The 19,633-nt window shown below is 47.4% G+C and overlaps 1 protein-coding gene across 1 annotated transcript in view; it reads right to left on the minus strand.

Annotated features, from left to right (window-relative positions):
* Positions 1-8,367: 8,367 nt before the first annotated feature.
* The window catches only part of LOC125447617 (proto-oncogene vav-like), a 140,469-nt gene continuing 129,203 nt past the window's right edge, over positions 8,368-19,633 (minus strand). The window contains exons 25-27 of the mRNA XM_048522182.2: positions 17,772-17,886; positions 12,844-12,995; positions 8,368-8,655 (exon numbers count right to left, since the gene is read on the minus strand). Coding sequence (XP_048378139.2) covers positions 8,599-8,655; positions 12,844-12,995; positions 17,772-17,886 — 324 coding nt within the window. The 3' untranslated portion in view covers positions 8,368-8,598. The remainder of the gene's footprint in view (positions 8,656-12,843; positions 12,996-17,771; positions 17,887-19,633) is intronic.

Raw genomic sequence — 19,633 nt, forward strand, 5'->3', positions numbered from 1 at the left:
ATGTACCTATCCTGGTGCCTTTTAAATGTTCTAATTGTACCCAACTCGACCATTTCCTCTGGCAGCTCATTCCATACACACTCCACCCTCTGTGTGAAAAGGTTGTCCCTCTGGTCCCTTTTAAATCTTTCCCCTCTCACTTAAACCTATACCCCCTGGTTTTGGACTTCCCCCACCCTGGAGAAAAGTCCTTGTCTATTCAGCCCAGCCATGCCCGTCATGATTTTAAAAACTTCTATAAAGTCACCCCGTCAGTCTCTCCTGCTCCGGGAAAAGTGTCCCAGCCTGTCCAGCGTCTCTCTGCAGCTCAAACCCTCCTTCAGCGCAAGTTATTAAATGTAGAAACATGATAAGCAACAAGACCCTATGAGTCTACTCCACCCTTCAATATAACTGAGACTGACTACCTAACTCAGCCCCTGTTCCCACCTTCTCCTCATACCTCTTGGTCACTATCACCTCAAGAGTTATATCAACTCCTTCTTCATTGGCTCTAGTGTGTGACTGTTAATTTCACTGTTGTATCTTGCAATAAATCATCTCATCAGCATCATCACATCTCCGTGTATAGTCCCAACAGCAGTGTGGGAAAGGTGGTGCCCACTGGATGCACAGCAAGATCCCACCCACGGCCACGTGACAGCAACCAGATCACCTGTTCCCATCAAGTTGGTTGAGAAATAGCTATTGATTCTATGAATCCAAGTGCAATCATAGATTGCCCCATGGTTATATCTAAGGGATCTTGCTCTGTATAAATTGGTTTTCAGCTTGTACTGCGTTGCACTGGAGGAATAAGTGGCACCGTAGGGGTTGGCACAGCAGCTACTGGATCCTCCACATCCATCCATAAGAATAGAGGGAGCTTCGGGATGAACACTTCAGCCCAAAAGGCTGGACCAGAGACTAACACTTGGGGTAGAAGGGATTGAAGCATAGGTGGAGACAGGCCATTGGGTTGGACGATCAAAATGGTGCAGCAGGTCTGAAGGGCCAAATGGCCTACTCCTGCCCCTTTTTTCTACACTTCTGTGCTGGCACTACTGACAGTGCTGCACTCCCTCAGTACCACTCAGGAGAGTAAGCCAAGCACTGTCTATGGAACAAGAAGCTTCATACACAGCTTCCCTCTGTATTACTGTGCTGGGGAGCAAATCATACCTGGGGCACTGCCCTCAAAACAAGATCAGGCAACTTCAAAAAGGGGAACAGAGGGAGGGAAACTGTTTTTGATAACCATACTATATTTTCTGACCAATGGTTGGTTTCTCCAGTTCAGAGTTCCTGACACATGGCAATGATTTGTGGGACCTCCCAAACGGGAATCATTGAGGGAAGGCCATTGGAAAATCCGTGCGGATTTATCAGAATAAATCCACTGCTCAACGATGGCCAGCTGCAGTTTTGGAGCTACCTTTGTTCCTGTGCCTCACCCACTGTAAGGGTGGGCCCTTCTTCCATGCTCTTCCACTTTGACAGCTATTAATTGAAGGGGCTTGCAACGTGCCACTTATTCCTCCAGTGCAGTGTAGCACAAGGTGAAAACCAATTTATACAGAGGAAGATCCCTCAGATATAACCATCGGACAATCTGCAATTGCAATTGGATTAATGGAATCATAGGGTCCCTACAGTGCCAAAGCAGGCCATTCATCCCATCAGGTTCATGCCAACCCTCCAAATGGTATCCCATTCAGACCCACCCCCTTACCCTATTTCTGCATTTCCCATGGCTGACCCACCTAGCCTGCACATCCCTGGCACCATGGATAATTTAGCATAGTCAATCCACATAACCCGCACATATTTGGACTGTGGGAGAAAACCGGAGCACCTGGAGGGAACCCACGCAGACACGGGGAGAATGTGCAAATTCCACAGAAACAGTTGCCTGAGGCTGGAATCGAATCTGGCTCCCTGGTGCTGTTGAGGCCGCAGTGCTAACCACTGAGCTACAATGTCTCCCTAAGATAAATTTTGACCAATAATATGCAGTGTATGAACTGTAAGCTGTCAAAAATCTGCAGAGTGAAGATAGCTAAACCTCATTAAATATCTGATTTAAATAAACAAGTATTAAAGTTTTCCTGGGGTTACCATTGACCAGAATCTAAACTGGACTAACAGCATAAACACAGTGACTACAAGAGCAAGTCAGACCTTGGGAATCCTACAGCGAGCAACTCGCTCTCTGACTCCCCAAAACCTCTCCACCATCTACAAGGCACACATCAGGAGTGTGATGGGATACTCCCCACTTGCCTGGATGGGAGCAGCTCTAACGACATTCAAGAAGCTCTACACCATCCAAGACAAAGCAGCCCGCCTGAGTGGCACCACATCCACTCCCTCCACCACCGACACTCCGTAGCAACAGTGTGAACTACCTACACAATGCACTGCAGAAATTCACCAAAGGTCTCAGCCAGCACCCTCCAAACCTACGACAACTTCCATCTAGAAGGACATGGGCAGCGGACACATGGGAACACCACCCCCTGCAAGTTCATCTCCAAGCCACTCACCATCCTGACTTGAAAGTATATTGTCGTTCCTTCAGTGTCACTGGATCAAAATCCTGGAACTCCCTCCTTGATAGCACTGTCTCCCCACCCCAAGGTTTGCAACCATTCAAGAAGACAGCTCACCACCACTTTCTTGAGGGCAGTAATGGATGGCAATAAATGCTAGCTCTGTGCTAATGAAGCCCACATTATCAAAATTTAACACAGATCCCAGGATGAAGAGTTAAAACTGAAAGAACTGTGGATTCTATAAACCAAGAACAAAAACAGAACTTCTGAGAAAGGGTCACCGGACCCAAAATGTTAACTGATTTAAGATAATGAAATGTGAGACTGGATGAATACAGTAGGCCCAGCAGCATCTCAGGAGCACAAAAGCTGACGTTTCGAGCCTAGACCCTTCATTAGAGAGGGGGATGGGGTGAGAGTTCTGGCATAAATAGGGAGAGAGGGGGAGGCGGACCAAAGATGGAGAGAAAAGAAGATAGGTGGAGAGGAGAGTATAGGTGGGGAGGTAGGGAGGGGATAGGTCAGTCCAGGGAAGACGGACAGGTCAAGGAGGCAGGATGAGGTTGGTAGGTAGGAGATGGAGGTGCGGCTTGGGGTGGGAGGAAGGGATGGGTGAAAGGAAGAACAGGTTAGGGAGGCAGAGACAGGTTGGACTAGTTTTGGGATGCAGTGGGTGGAGGGGAAGAGCTGGGCTGGTTGTGTGTGCAGTGGGGGGAGGGGACGAACTGGGCTGGTTTTGGGATGCGGTGGGGGAAGGGGAGATTTTGAAGCTGGTGAAGTCCACATTGATACCATTGGGCTGCAGGGTTCCCAAGCAGAATATGAGTTGCTGTTCCTGCAGCCTTCGGGTGGCATCATTGTGGCACTGCAGGAGGCCCATGATGGACATGTCATCTAAAGAATGGGAGGGGGAGTGGAAATGGTTTGCGACTGTGAGGTGCAGTTGTTTATTGCGAACCGAGCGGAGGTGTTCTGCAAAGCGGTCCCCAAGCCTCCGCATGGTTTCCCCGATGTAGAGGAAGCCACACCGGGTACAGTGGATACAGTATACCACATTGGCAGATGTGCAGGTGAACCTCTGCTTAATGTGGAATGTCATCTTGGGGCCTGGGATAGGGGTGAGGGAGGAGGTGTGGGGGCAAGTGTAGCATTTCCTGCGGTTGCAGGGAAAGGTGCCGGGTGTGGTGGGGTTGGAGGGCAGTGTGGAGCAAACAAGGGAGTCACGGAGAGAGTGGTCTCTCCGGAAAGCAGACAAGGGTGGGGATGGAAAAATGTCTTGGGTGGTGGGGTCGGATTGTAGATGGCGGAAGTGTCGGAGGATGATGCGTTGTATCCAGAGGTTGGTGGGGTGGTGTGTGAGTTCAAGGGGGATCCTCTTTGGGCGGTTGTGATGGGGGCGGGGTGTGAGGGATGTATTGCGGGAAATGCGGGAGACGCGGTCAAGGGCGTTCTCGACCACTGTGGAGGGAAAGCTGCGGTCCTTGAAGAACTTGGACATCCGGGATTTGCGGGAATGGAGTACCTCATCGTGGGAGCCGATGCGGCGGAGGCGGAGGAATTAGGAATAGGGGATGGAATTTTTGCAGGAGGGTGGGTGGGAGGAGGTGTATTCTAGGTAGCTGTGGGAGTCGGTGGGCTTGAAATGGACATCAGTTACAAGCTGGTTGCCTGAGATGGAGACTGAGAGGTCCAGGAAGGTGAGGGATGTGCTGGAGATGGCCCAGGTGAACTGAAGGTTGGGGTGGAAGGTGTTGGTGAAGTGGATGAACTGTTCGAGCTCCTCTGGGGAGCAAGAGGCGGCGCTGATACAGTCATCAATGTACCGGAGGAAGAGGTGGGGTTTGGGGCCTGTTTAGGTGCGGAAGAGGGACTGTTCCACGTAACCTACAAAGAGGCAGGCAACCTACCAACCTCATCCCACCTCTTTGACCTGTCCGTCTTCCCTGGACTGACCTATCCCCTCCCTACCTCCCCACCTATACTCTCCTCTCCACCTATCTTCTTTTCTCTCCATCTTCGGTCCGCCTCCCCCTCTCTCCCTATTTATTCCAGTTTCCTCACCCCATCCCCCTCTCTGATGAAGGGTCTAGGCCCGAAACGTCAGCTTTTGTGCTCCTGAGATGCTGCTGGGCCTGCTGTGTTCATCCAGCCTCACATTTTATTATCTTGGATTCTCCAGCATCTGCAGTTCCCATTATCACTGATACAATGTTAAATGATTTGTTCTTCACTGATGCTGCCAGACCTGCTGAGCTTTTCCAGCAACTTCCGTTTTTGTTCCAGGTTGAAGAGTTTTTTTTTTAAATAGCATTAACAGTCCATCAGTGAATGAAATATATTGCTGCTTTGACATTATTCCAAAACCTGCCTCATAAAACCCTCTTGATCCTTCCTTTTCTCAGCTTATTCTTTGTTTGCCTTTTACTCACTGTTTTTAATGGTCCTCATTTTTTAAACTGAATGAGTCAGAATCACATCTCATTTAACTGCGGTCCCCTAATGAAAGTGAGTGTTAGCTTATCTCCCTGTCAATGTTCAGTTTCCTGATGAAAATGCATGGGGAGGGGACGGGGCTAAGGCAGTACAGGGTGGGTCGTTCCCACACTTAGCACCTGCCATTGGGGCACCTTGTCATCTTCTCTGCTCCTGACTCAGGGCTTTGACAGATCAAGCCCATTTCTCTCCTCCAGCTTGCCAATTAATGCAGGAGAAAGTGGCTTTTGGAAAGAGGGACTTGCATTTGGATGAGACAGTAAGAACTGCCGATGCTGGAGTCAGAGATAATGCAGTGTGGAGCTGGAGGAACACAGCAGACCAGGCAGCATCAGAGCAGCAGGAAAGCTGATGTTTCCCTTCTTCAGAAATAGTGAGGGGGAAGGGAGCTGGGAAATAAATAGAGGGAGGAGGTGGGATGGTGATAGGCGAGTGCAGGTAGGCAGTGGTAGGGATTGGTCAGTGAGGCGGGAGGAGTGGATAGGTCGGAGAGAAAATGAACAGGTTGTGTCGGGTCAAGGAGGTAGGGAGGGTTAGATGTTGGATGAGGCCGGGGGTGGGGAGATTTTAAAACTGGTGAGTTCCATGTTTAGGCCTTTGGGCTGTAGGCTCCCGAGGTGGAACACGAGATGCTGCTCCTCTAATTTGTGGTGGTGTCATTGTGACACTGGAGGAGGTCCAGGACGGATATGTCGCCCAGGGAGTGGGAGTGGGTTTAAAATGGTTGGTGTCTGGAAGCTGTTGTCATTTGTCACATACAGAGCACAGATGTTCCTCGAAACAGTCTCTGAGTGTTTGCTTGGCCTCACCGATGTAGAGGAGGCCACATAGGGAGTAGCGGATGCAGTTGACCAAGTTGACAGATGTGCAGGTGAAGCCCTGTCAGATATGAAAGGTTGGCTTTGGGTCTTGACTGGAGGTGAGGGGGGAGGTGTAGGGGCAGGTGTAGCACTTCCTGCGTTTGCAGGGGAAGGTGCCGGGGGTGGTGGGGCTGGAGGGGCCATGTCAGCCTCAAGTCGTTCCAAAGTGTTTTGCAGCCAACGTGCAGAGTTCCTTCAGCACCAGGACTGCAGAGGCTCAAGCTCACCACTGCTCTCCAGGGGCACTTAGGGCTGGGCAATAATTACTGGTTCTGCCACGTCTCATGAGAGAATGAAGATTATAAAGGTATTGAGAGATGTCACTGTTTTGGAATCAGTGCACCACTCAGGAACTGCTTCACCACACAGACTCGATCGTGTACGCAGCCTCCAATTAACTTGTTGTAACACTCCAACTCGTCCTTTCAACAGTTTCTGGTTGCCAATCATTTTAACAATCCCCCACCCCAACTCCCCAGGTGAAATGTCCATCCTGGGTCTCCTCTAGTGTCACAGTGACACCACCCAGAAACTGGAGGAGCAGCACCATTCAGCTCATCGAGTCTGTTCCACCATTCAGTGAGACCATGGCTGATTTGATACTCGTCAAACCAGCTTTCATGCCATATCTCCATGACCCTTGATTCCCTTCCTGATTAAAAAAATCTATTTGTGGGCAGCACGGTGGTTCGGTGGTTAGCACTGCTGCCTCACAGTGCCAGGGTCCCAGGTTCAATTCCAGCCTCGGGCGACTGTCTGTGTGGAGTTTGCACATTCTCCCCGTGTCTGCGTGGGTTTCCTCTGGGTGCTCCGGTTTCCTCCCATAGTCCAAAGATGTGCTGGGTGGAATGGCTAAGCTAAGTTGCCCCAAGTGTTCAGATGTCTGTAGATTAGATGGGTTATAAGGGGATGTGTCTGGGTGGGATGCTCCAAGGGTCGGTGTGGACTTGTTGGGCCGAAGGGCCGGCTTCCACACACATTCAATCCCATTCTGTCTCAGCCTTGATAACATCATAAAACATGCCATTCACCCATCAGCTGTCAAAAGTGAAGTAAGTGTAGCACAGACCAGTATGTCAGTGGAATAGTCTGTACAAGTTGCACTAGTTAGACATCCAGCACAGGCTTAGTCCCTTTAAATATATCAGTAAGAGGCTTAGTTCACCTGGGGTACAGTTATATGCTGTCCCTGGTCCAGAACCATGACCCTAACATTTATTTTTCATTTGTATGTATCTAAGGAGTCATTGTCAGCTGTTCCACAAAGGGGGCATCACAGATGAGCCTAACATCATCTGCACTAATGTCCACACTTAACAGAGCATATATAATGAAGATGTGAGCTATAGGGAGGCTGAGCCTATTTTCTTTGGAGCATCAGAGGTGAAAGGTGACCCTATAAAATGTTTATAAAATCATGAGGGCAATGGATAGGGTGAACAGCCAAGGTCTTTACCAGGGGGCGGGGGGGGGGGTGTTGTGGGGTGGTCAAAACTCTAGGGCATAGGTTTAAGGTGAGAGGGGAAAGATTTAAAAGGGACCGAAGGGGCAACGTTTGCACACAGAGGGTGGTGCGTGTATGGATGAGCTGCCAGGGGACATGGTGGAGGCTGGTACAATTACAACATTGAAAGGCATCTGGGTGAGTACACGAATAGGAAGAGTTTAGAGGGATATGGGCCAAATGCTGGCTAGTGGGACGAGATTAATTTAGGATATCTGGTCAGCATGGACAAATTGGGCTGAAGGGTCTGTTTCTGTGCTGTACACGGAAGTTCTATGACTCTATGACTATAACTCGTCAGGGAATGTAAGGAAGGGCCAGGTCACACCCTGGTGTAGCTCAGCAGCCTAACCACAGCCAGCCCAATGTGAACACTCTCACCTCTCTGGCAGATAGCCAGGAATTTGTCACCCCCTCCAGAATCTAAAGCAGAACACCTCTCGGTTCCCACTGCAGGGACATTACTGAAGAGCTGGAGCACTGTTGCCAATACCTTAGTTTGACCCAGACACGGAACTGAGGCCCCATCTGTTCTCTCAGGTGAGAGTGAATGATTGTACGATATCACTGTGTCAGGGGAGAGCAGCAGAGCTTTCATTCCTGGTGCCCTTATTCTTAAATCAACATCACAAGAACAAGTGGTGTGGCCTTTAGCACATTGCCATTCATGGGAGCTTAATGTGTTTTTTAGTGTCAGCCCTAACTGATGACACTACTTAGGGATAAGCGATAATGCTTGTCTTTAGCCAGTGACATCCATGTCCCAGGACCAACTATTAAATTACCTTACAACTGTGACCACACTTCAAAAGTACCTCATTGGCTGAAAAGTCCTCCTGGACATGCTGAAGTCATGAAAGGTGCTACATAAATGCAACTCGTTCCCTTCCCAAAATGCAAGGAGGTCAATTCTTCAAATAACCCCGTTTGCAAAGAAAGGCAGAGACAAAGTGTTCTTGAGAACATTTTCAAACTGTATTAATAAATACAAACAGATCAATTCTTGACAATGTAGGAAAGAATCTTGTTTGTATAAAAGAATTCAAACAATAGTGGCACAGTAGAACTCAGAAGGTTAATATGTTGAGATTATTAGGGCACCCCAACAGTGAGGTTCTAGACACAGAAAGCCACACAGAAGTGATCTTTGTCTTGACAATGAATCTTCTCTGTATCTTCGATGGAGTAGCCACAAAGGGCCAAGGGCTCAGTAACAGTAATCAGAATAATCTTCCTCCACGTAGTTCGCTGGGAAAAATCCGACCTGGAAGCAGAAAGTGGGCAACATTACACACGGGTTGCATTAACACAACAGTTTGCATGAACATAGATCCTAGAGGCGGAGGTAGGCCATCTGGCCCTTTGAGTCTGATCCACCTATCAATAAGACGGTGGTTGATCTGGATGTGGTCTGTTCTCCACTTTCCAGCCTCTCCGGCACAACAAACAACTGAGAAACTCAGCCTTGAGTTAACTTAAAGTTGCAGCCTCCTCTACCATCCACTTATGTAATAGCAATAGTGGTAAAGAAGACATCCTGCCTGATATAGGTTATTGTGTTTTTCAGCCATGTCTCTTGGCTCTATGAAGTAAGGCTGTGAGTTCAAGATTCACCCCGTCGGCTACAACACACCATCGAGATTGACGCTCTATTGAAGTACTGTGCGAGTGCCACATTGTTGGCAGTGAGGTCCTACGTGACAGAGGAGTAACGTTCCTTAGCTGCTCTGTCCCATTCTGTTCTTTTTCTCTTTTTTCCTCTTTTGTGCTGCTTTCTCCTAATTTGTTCTTGGCAATGTCCTGAACTCCCATCCTCGGTGCGGACCCAGTGTGGCAATCTCTCAGCTCAGCATGGTGGCATCGTGGCTCGGTGTGGCGATCTCTCAGCTCAACGTGGTGGTCTCTCAGCTCAGTGTGGTGATCTCTCAGCTCAGTGTGGTGATCTGTCAGCTCGGTGTGGCGATCTCTCAGCTCGGTGTGGTGATCTCCCAGCTCGGTGTGGTGATCTCTCAGCTCGGTGTGGTGATCTCTCAGCTCGGTGTGGTGATCTCCCAGCTCGGTGTGGTGATCTCTCAGCTCGGTGTGGTGATCTCTCAGCTCGGTGTGGTGATCTCCCAGCTCGGTGTGGTGATCTCCCAGCTCGGTGTGGTGATCTCTCAGCTCGGTGTGGTGATCTCTCAGCTCGGTGTGGTGATCTCTCAGCTCGGTGTGGTGATCTCCCAGCTCGGTGTGGTGATCTCTCAGCTCGGTGTGGTGATCTCTCAGCTCGGTGTGGTGATCTCTCAGCTCAACGTGGTGATCTCTCAGCTCAGTGTGGTGATCTCTCAGCTCAGTGTGGTGATCTCTCAGCTCGGTGTGGTGATCTCTCAGCTCGGTGTGGTGATCTCTCAGCTCGGTGTGGTGATCTCTCAGCTTGGTGTGGTGATCTGTCAGCTCGGTGTGGTGATCTCTCAGCTCGGTGTGGTGATCTCTCAGCTTGGTGTGGTGATCTGTCAGCTCGGTGTGGTGATCTCTCAGCTCGGTGTGGTGATCTGTCAGCTCGGTGTGGTGATCTCTCAGCTCGGTGTGGTGATCTCTCAGCTCGGTGTGGTGATCTCTCAGCTCGGTGTGGTGATCTCCCAGCTCGGTGTGGTGATCTCTCAGCTCGGTGTGGTGATCTCTCAGCTCGGTGTGGTGATCTCCCAGCTCGGTGTGGTGATCTCTCAGCTCGGTGTGGTGATCTCTCAGCTCGGTGTGGTGATCTCTCAGCTCAACGTGGTGATCTCTCAGCTCAGTGTGGTGATCTCTCAGCTCAGTGTGGTGATCTCTCAGCTCGGTGTGGTGATCTCCCAGCTCGGTGTGGTGATCTCCCAGCTCGGTGTGGTGATCTCTCAGCTCGGTGTGGTGATCTCTCAGCTCGGTGTGGTGATCTCTCAGCTCGGTGTGGTGATCTCCCAGCTCGGTGTGGTGATCTCTCAGCTCGGTGTGGTGATCTCTCAGCTCAACGTGGTGATCTCCCAGCTCGGTGTGGTGATCTCTCAGCTCGGTGTGGTGATCTCTCAGCTCGGTGTGGTGATCTCCCAGCTCGGTGTGGTGATCTCTCAGCTCGGTGTGGTGATCTCTCAGCTTGGTGTGGTGATCTCCCAGCTCGGTGTGGTGATCTCTCAGCTCGGTGTGGTGATCTCTCAGCTCGGTGTGGTGATCTCTCAGCTCGGTGTGGTGATCTGTCAGCTCGGTGTGGTGATCTCTCAGCTCGGTGTGGTGATCTGTCAGCTCGGTGTGGTGATCTCTCAGCTCGGTGTGGTGATCTGTCAGCTCGGTGTGGTGATCTCTCAGCTCGGTGTGGTGATCTGTCAGCTCGGTGTGGTGATCTCTCAGCTCGGTGTGGTGATCTCTCAGCTTGGTGTGGTGATCTCTCAGCTCGGTGTGGTGATCTCTCAGCTCGGTGTGGTGATCTCTCAGCTCGGTGTGGTGATCTCCCAGCTCGGTGTGGTGATCTCTCAGCTCGGTGTGGTGATCTGTCAGCTCGGTGTGGTGATCTCTCAGCTCGGTGTGGTGATCTCTCAGCTCGGTGTGGTGATCTCTCAGCTCGGTGTGGTGATCTCCCAGCTCGGTGTGGTGATCTCTCAGCTCGGTGTGGTGATCTCTCAGCTCGGTGTGGTGATCTGTCAGCTCGGTGTGGTGATCTCTCAGCTCGGTGTGGTGGTCTGTCAGCTCGGTGTGGTGATCTCCCAGCTCGGTGTGGTGGTCTGTCAGCTCGGTGTGGTGATCTCTCAGCTCGGTGTGGTGATCTCTCAGCTCAGTGTGGTGATCTCTCAGCTCAGTGTGGTGATCTCCCAGCTCGGTGTGGGGGTCCCTCATTTTGGCGAGGTGGTCTCTCAGCTTAGTGTAGACATTTCTCAGCTCAGCTTGGCCCTCCAGCCTTAAGGTGATTCCAGAGCGGTCTTCCAGCCTCAATTTGAAGCCCAGCATGGTCTTGAGTCAAAGCCTTGCACAGACCAGAGGGTGGATGATAGCATGGACTGGGTGGGAAGGACTGTTATTCTGAACTTTTTATTTCATTACTTTTCTAATTTTCTTTCACTGATAATTTGTCCTTAAGAATCAGTATGTAGGTGCCTTGGTACCCGAGGTGCTGTTATAAGTGGTAACTGTGTAAACTTTACACAGTCCTCATTTGAGCAAATGTTCACGATAAAGCTCATTCTTCTTCTAAAATCATCAACTGCCCTTGCAGGCCAGCATGAGAGATAGTTAAAGTGGAATAGGGAAGTTGGTGTGCTGCGAAGTTGGCATAGCCCCACTCTGTCATTAGTGAGAGACAATTGATGGCGAGTTTAACCTGACGGTCACTGTGGGGGGGAAGTTAAGAGGGTAAAACTTTTGCAGTAACCTCAGTCGATACAGGACTTGAACCTGCACTGTTGGCAACCCTCTCCATCACAAAGCAGCCTTCCAGCGAGATGTTTCCAATCAGCTTCACGAAAACAGATTATCTGGGTCATTGACAAAATGTGGTAGATCTGAAATAAGAGCTGGGAAAGCTCAGCAGATGAGGATTAACTTGAATTTGGATGAAAGATTATCAACAGGAAACATTCACTCTGTATCTCTCTACGGTCCTGGACGGCCAGCTGAGATATTTTCTGCTCATTTTTTAAACATCGTTCTTGTTGTTGGGAGCTTGCTCTACACACAACAGCAGCTACACTTCAAAGCTGCACTAAAGGGCTCTGGAACAAACTGTGAATGTTGATTCAGAGGTCCAACTCTCCTTCCCTGGTAGGACAGCAGCTACAGAGAGGTGATGGCATAGTGGGAATGTCAGTAGAGAAAGACAAGGTTAATTGTCAGGTGCAAATCCCACCACAGCAGATAGTGGTGTCCGAAAAGTGCAGCTATGAGAAACAATCTGTCTTTTTCACTGAGCGAGTAGTTTGGCTGTGGAATGCACTGCCTGGAAACATGGTGGGGCGGGTTCAATTAAGGCATTCAAGAGGGTATTAGACAATTATTTGGCTGGAAATAATGCAGGGGAAAAGGCAGGAGATTGGCACTAGGTCATGTCACTTATTGGTGCACAGGCCTCTGCGCTGTAACGCTTCTGTGCTTCTGTGAAATTTGAACTCACCACATAAAATATAAAGTTGTCTAATGATAACCACATAACCATTGTTGATTGTTGTAAAAACCCATCTGGTTCACTAACACCCCTTAGGGAAGGAACTCTGCTGTCCTTACCACCAGTCTGGTCTACACGTGACTCCAGACTCACAGCCATGTGAGTGACGGTTAACTGCCATTGAGAATTGGAAATAAACGATTGCTAGTTTAGCCTCAACCCATCAGCAAATTCTAAAGGAAAGGGTGGTTTTAAGCTGTATGTATAACCATCGCCAGCGAGATTCCAGACCCATGCAAGTGCAGAAAATGCAGAGAATAAAGATCAAAAACAACGGGTTGCCACACATACCCTGCCATATACTTCTCCTTTCCACCATCCAGGAGATCCTTTCTTATTGATGATTTTAACCACGTCGCCTTCTTTCAGGCTCAGTTCCGATCGATCTCGGGCTGAGAAATCATATCGAGCCTTTGCTGTCCCAAAGCACTTCAAACTCGTCCCTGTAAACATCAAAATCAGAAGAGATCCTAAGTGGCAGAACTATAAGTCCCCAGTTAAAGTTTGAATTAGAATTAGATTTAGATTTATTGTCATGTGTGCTCAAATACAGGAGTACAATGAAAAATGTTACCAAATACAGTGACATCTAAGATTCAAAGTTTCTAGGTACAAATCTTAGCTTACTGAAATAGATTAGGTACAAAATAGAAAAATAAAGAGAAAGCTAAAAGTTCTACATTACAGTTCTTCACGTTATAAATTAAGAAGACAAATTCATAAAGTTAAAAGACAACTCCTTTGAGTATCTGAGATAACAAGGTGTAGAGCTGGATGAACACAGCAGGCCAGGCAGCATTCGAGGAGCAGGAAAGCTGACGTTTCGGGTCAGGCCCCTTCTTCACTCCTTTGAGTAACGTTTTGTATTTAAAAAATAGCTACATTATTATATTTCTTTGATGTTGTGAGTGTCAATTTTTACTCATGTTTCTGCTCCTACATGCCAACCTCCCTATGGTTCCTATGCCTGTGCTCAGGCCCTCTTCCTACCAGCTCCAATTCCTGATCCCATCCTCTGTTCCTACCTTTTTCCTCTTCCTGGCTCCTGCTCTAAACTTGCATTACTATGCAGGGCGCTACCTAGTGGCATACATTGGCCGATGCAGGTTCACTTGCCTGCTGCGATCAATTAATGCCATTTCCGAAAAAGGCTCCCGACCCGAAACGTCAACTTTCCTGCTCCTCTGATACTGCTTGGCCTGCTGTGTTCATCCAGCTCTACACTGAATTATCTCAGATTCTCCAGCATCTGCAGTTCTTGCAGTATCTCTGCCATTAGATGGAGCCTTTCAATTAAAACTTTAGAGAATTATCTATATTATTGGCATTTATATTGTCTTTCTTGCCGAATCTTACCTTTAATTTTATTGTAGAGGACTTTGTTTTCCTTATAAATGCAGGGACTTGAAATGTACACCATTTCAACTCAGAAATTTTTTAAAGTATTTTTTAGCTGGCAAAGGTACCTATCCTAGCATAGCTTCTTATGTTGAGTGATTTATTTAAGTAAATTAACTGGAGTATACAGTGCTGCACAAATACACCAGTATTTGAACCTGTACATTGTGTACCCAGAGCAAAAAGTATCTGAAGGAACCTAACTTCAGTTTTAACATTAACTTCTATGGGAAGCTGTGATTCACTTAAAGTTCTTTCCACTTTAAAGTCATGGCTTTCGGGAACAGAACTACTGGGAGTTGGACCTACATGATTTTCCTTTCTCTCAGCAAGATCCCGCACCTACAACCTGCGATGGCACGGTGGCTCAGTGGTTAGCACTGCTGCCTCGATAGGGTTAGTGGTTTGGGTTTGATTCTGCTCTCAGGCGACTGTCTGTGTGGAGTTTACACGTTCTCCCTGGGTTTGTGTGGGTTTCCACAGTCCAAAGGTGTGCAGTTTAGGTGGATAGGCCATGGGAAATGCAGAGTTATAGGGATATTGGTAGGGGGGGGGATGTGGGTCTGGGTGGGATGCTCTTTGGAGATGTGTTGTGAGCCCAATGGACTGAATGGCCTATTACTACACTGTAGAAGATAGAACATAGAACATTACAGCGCAGTACAGGCCCTGTGGCCCTCGATTTGCGCCGACCTGTGAAACCAATCTGAAGCCCATCTAACCTACACTATTCCATTATCATCCATATGTTTATCCAATCACCATTTAAATGCCCTTAAAGTTGGCAAGTCTACTGCTGTTGCAGGCAGGGCATTCCATACCCTTACTTCTCTCTGAGTAAAGAACCTATCTCTGACATCTGTCCTGTATCTTTCACCCCTCAATTTCAAGCTATGTCTCCTCATGCTAGCCATCAACATCCGGTAGAGATTCTATGATTCAAAACTTGCGCTAACTGCAGTTGCCAACTCCACCACCAGCTCCCGGTATTGGACACCCGATGTATTCATCACCAAAACCAGTCAGAAAGCAAATCAAATCTTCATTACCTAATTGGATGATTCTGAACTGTCGGGTCCCAGACAACCAACCTTTTTACAATTGACAAAATGACGAGTCTGCAGAAAAGCTTTCAACAACGCGCTTTCTTTTGATATCCTAAGTATATTTCTCCAAAGTTCGCTCATGTCAACATTCCGGAGATAAAAATGCGCAAACTAGAAGTATCAGCAGGCCATTTGTCCCCTGAAAGACTACTTCACCGTCCAATAAAGTTGTAGATTTTATTACTCCACAACCCTGCCTGCCCTAGTTAACACTTACTTGTTTAGGATCCCTCCTAAAAATATTCAAGGATTCTGCTTCTACCATGTTTTCAGGAAGAGAGTTGCCAAAGACTCACTGGCCTCTGAGAGAGAAAATTTCTCATCTCTGTTGTAAATAATGTTTGTTTTTAAACAGTGACCACCCTCCTCCCCTCCTGGTTATAGATTGTCCCGGGAAAGGAAACATCATTTCCGCATCCACCTCAGGATCTTAAATGTTTCAATCAAGCCATCTCTCCCTCTTCTAAATTCCAGTGGATATTAGCCAATCCTATCCAAGCTTTTCACAAAGATGCCTTCCCATCTCAGGTGCTAATCTAATAAACCTTTTTTAAATTTGCTTTCACCATATGTATATCCTTCCTTAAATAGAGAGATCAGTATGGCGCACAATGCTCCCGATGTGGTCTCCTCAATGCCACAAGTTCCAGACATGCCATACCCCAGGTAAGATCTTGTTTTTAATTTCTGGAGACTCTGGGAAGACCAGGAGGGTTGGTGACACTATTTTTTTCCCCATTTTGTCTTTAAAAGCTATGACTCTTGCTATAACGGGTCTTTGGTATCTCAGCAACTCATCCATCACCTGATTATGGCTGCCAGGTAGGAATGCCAATTAATGAAGAAAACCCATATTAATAATGTGTAAGAGTGCTGACTGATTGTTGAGGGGAATCTGATTGGTAGTAATGTTGCCGTGAAGAATGCACCAGTTTGTGAGGATCAACAGTTAACTGCCAGGACTTGTTTACATTCTAATCCAGGCAGGCAGGCTGACTGTGATTGGTCAATGCATTGCCCAGCATTAGTGAGCCAGCAATTGCCTTCACCAATTTTTTTTTTTGTGTAGACATGGTTAAATTGGCATTCTTGCACATCATCCTGATAAATGCAAGATGGAAAAATTTGTTGTTTATGTCAGCAATACCCAAAAAGCAGTGTTGTAGTATAAGGGGATAATCAAACCATTACTCCAATAATAACTACAGTGTATGTACATAAGGAGATACATCATGGTAACATCAGATCGCATGGAATTAGACCCAGTGTAGAGTTCAGGAGATTTTCACTTTAACCCTCTCTCCTGTAAAGAGTTGGCAAGTGTTAAAAGTTATTGGTGTTCACTGACATGGGAGTGGACTACCTTCTAGAAATGACCCAGAACTGGCTTTACTATCAAAGAATCCATAGAGTTTGGAAGCAGGCCATACAGCTCACCTTGTCCACTCTGACCCTCTAGAGAGCATCCCACCCAAACCCATCCCCCTAACCACACATTTCCCACAACTAATCCACCCAGCCTGCACATCCCTGAACACTACGGGTAATTTAGCACGGCCAATCCACCCTAACCTGCACACCTTTGGACTGTGGGAGGAAACCGGAACACCCGGAGGAAACCCACGCAGACACTGGGAGAATGTGCAGACTCCACACAGTTGCCTGAGGGTAGAATCAAAAATCAGGTCCCTGCTGCTGTGAGGCATCAGGACAAACCACTGAGCCATCTTACCACTCTCTATGATGTACAGTGTTTCCTGGGAGTTATGACAAACTAGTTCTGTAAAACCTCTCTGCACCGTCTCCAGTGCCTCCATATCCTTTCAATAATATGGAGATGGGAATGGTACAAAACACTTGAATTAATTAATTAGTTAAATCCAACTGAATGGATTGAAATTAATTTAAACAGACAGCAAAACAAGTTAAGTGATAATGGGAACTGCAGATGCTGGAGAATCCAAGATAATAAAATGTGAGGCTGGATAAACACAGCAGGCCCAGCAAGTGCTCCTGAGGTGCTGCTGGGCCTGCTGTGTTCATCCAGCCTCACATTTTATTATCTAGCAAAACAAGTTAACCTCACTTTTGAAGAGTGCTAACCACTGAGCCACCAAAGTTTTACTACAAAAAAAACCGAAAGAACTGCAGATGCTGTCGATCAGGACCAAAAACTGAAGTTGCTGGAAAAGCTTGGCAGGTCTGGCAGCATCAGTGAAGAAAAAAGTCAGAATTAATGTTTCGGGTCTGGTGACCCTTCCTCAAAACTGTCCCTTCCTCAGAACAGCCAGCAACCCACCATCACTTTCCTCAGTCAGCCCCATACTATACAACCTCCTGGGTCCCTTATCTGAGGAAAGAGCATCAGTTCTGAGGAAGGGTCACCGGACCTGAAACAATAACTCTGACTTTTTTTCTTCATAGGAGCTGCTGAGCTTTTCCAGCAACTTCTGTTTTTGTTCAAGATTTTACAACAATTGTCCTGCCAAATAATGATTCCCCCCAAAAGCGAGAATGATCTAAGTCACTATCACACAGTGTTTTGTGTACAAACTGGCTGGGGTGTTTTTCCTGCATTGCAACAGCAACAATGTTCAAAAGTTCATCATCATTGGCTGAAAGTGCTCTCTGATATCCATGGTTATGACAGGCAGTACAGAAACAGCAAGGCCATGATAATTCCCCATCCATTCATCCTTCTCTTTGTGGACTCACCTGAAAATTTAGGAATAGTCCTTTTTTCCGGTTCTTTAAAAGGATGTTGCAAAGCTGTATCCATTGTCTTAAAACATTCCTTTAGGGAATTCTGCTGGTATAATTCCACCAATTCCTGTAGGAGAGCAAGGATCTGTTTTCACTTTGTTTGTTAAAGGTGATTTTTCTTTTGGGCTGTACTTACAATAACAAGAGCACACACGGTGACTCAGTGGTTAGCACTGCTGCCTCACAGTGCTAGGGACCCAGGTTCAGTTCCACCCTCAGGCATTTGTCTGTGTGGCGTTTGCACATTCTCCCCCTGTCTGTGTGGGTTTCCTCTGGGTGCTCCTGTTTCCTTGCACAGTCCAAAGATGTGTAGGTTAGGGTGGGTTGGCCATGGGAAATTGCCTCATAGTATTTGGGGATATGTAGATTATAGGGGGATGGTCTGGATGGAATGGTCCAAGGGTAGGTTTGGGTTGAAGGGCCTGATTCCACACTGTAGGGATTCCATGCGTTAAAGTTATTCAAAAATCCAAATTAATGAACCCCTGGCTATCTAGCAGATACCTAGATCATACAGCATTAACGCTTGTCCAACCACTATACACAGCAGAGGTGTGGAGTTTGCAAAGTGACTCAAAATCAGAATAGGATAAAAACAGAAAGTGTTGGAGAAGTTCATTCTCCAGTCACATTGGACCCAAAACACTAACTCTGTTTTTCTCTCTCCACAGATACTGCCAGACATGCTGAGTTTCTCCAGCAATTTCTGTTTTTTCCTTCAATCTCTGGCATCCACAGTACTTTGAAAATCTGAATGGAAGTGGGTGTGCCAATGTAGTAGGAGGCCAGTCAGCCAATCATAACCTTGTCATCCCTTAGAAAGAGCTCAGCAATTATAAAAACTAGGAGCAGGAGGTGGGAATTCAGCCCCTCGACCCTGCTGTACTGTTTAATACATTTCCACCTGATCTTTTCTCAGCCTCAACACCACTTTCATGACTGTTCCCCATAGCCCTTTGTTAACTGGTAATCTGCCTGTCTCCAATTTGTGTTTTATAGTAGTCCTGGCATCCACTACACTCTGGGGTCATGAATTCCACAGACAGTTGACACAGGGTTATTTGAAGGGTCTAGGCCCGAAACATCAGCTTTTGTGCTCCTGAGATGCTGCTTGGCCTGCTGTGCTCATCCAGCTCCACACTTTGTTATCTTGGATTCTCCAGCATCTGCAGTTCCCATTATCACTGTTTATATACCAGGTCTGTGTTTTCAACTGATTCAAATTTAACAATCTGCCATTGCAGGATTCGAACCCAGACAATTAGCTTGGGATTCGGGATAATGCGCCCAGTGACATTGTCATCGTGCCATCACTTCCCACGTGGGACACACATTCAGATTTCACCACCTGCAAAGGCAGGATTTGAACCCAGGTCCTCGGAACATTACCTTGGTCTCGAGATAAATATTCTCACCAGAATGCTGCGCAGGCCGTCACTACTTCCAATTAGCCATACCTGCATCACCCTGAACATATTTTTCCCCACACTACACTCCATTTTTCAGACCTTTTCCTGCTCACTGAACATATCAAAAGCTTTTTGTTCCCTCCAGATTATAAACAAGTAACCTCTTCACTCCACCCAAACATGTCAATCCCTTTGCCGGTGCTGGCAGTGAAAACAACTTCTCTTTGCCTACTCTTTCAAAACTCCTTAAAATGTGCATCTGTTTTGCAACCTTCTCTGCCCTACGGAGAACCGGCTTTTTCAGTCCCACAACAAGAACAGAAGTCCTGTATCCCTGGTGATATTCACCCTCTATGCCCTGTTCAAAGACTTAGCATTCTTCCGTGAGCCTTTTTTTTAACCAAA

This window comes from Stegostoma tigrinum, chromosome 35 (genome assembly GCF_030684315.1).
Source record: "Stegostoma tigrinum isolate sSteTig4 chromosome 35, sSteTig4.hap1, whole genome shotgun sequence".
NCBI classification, from domain to species: Eukaryota; Metazoa; Chordata; class Chondrichthyes; order Orectolobiformes; family Stegostomatidae; genus Stegostoma; species Stegostoma tigrinum.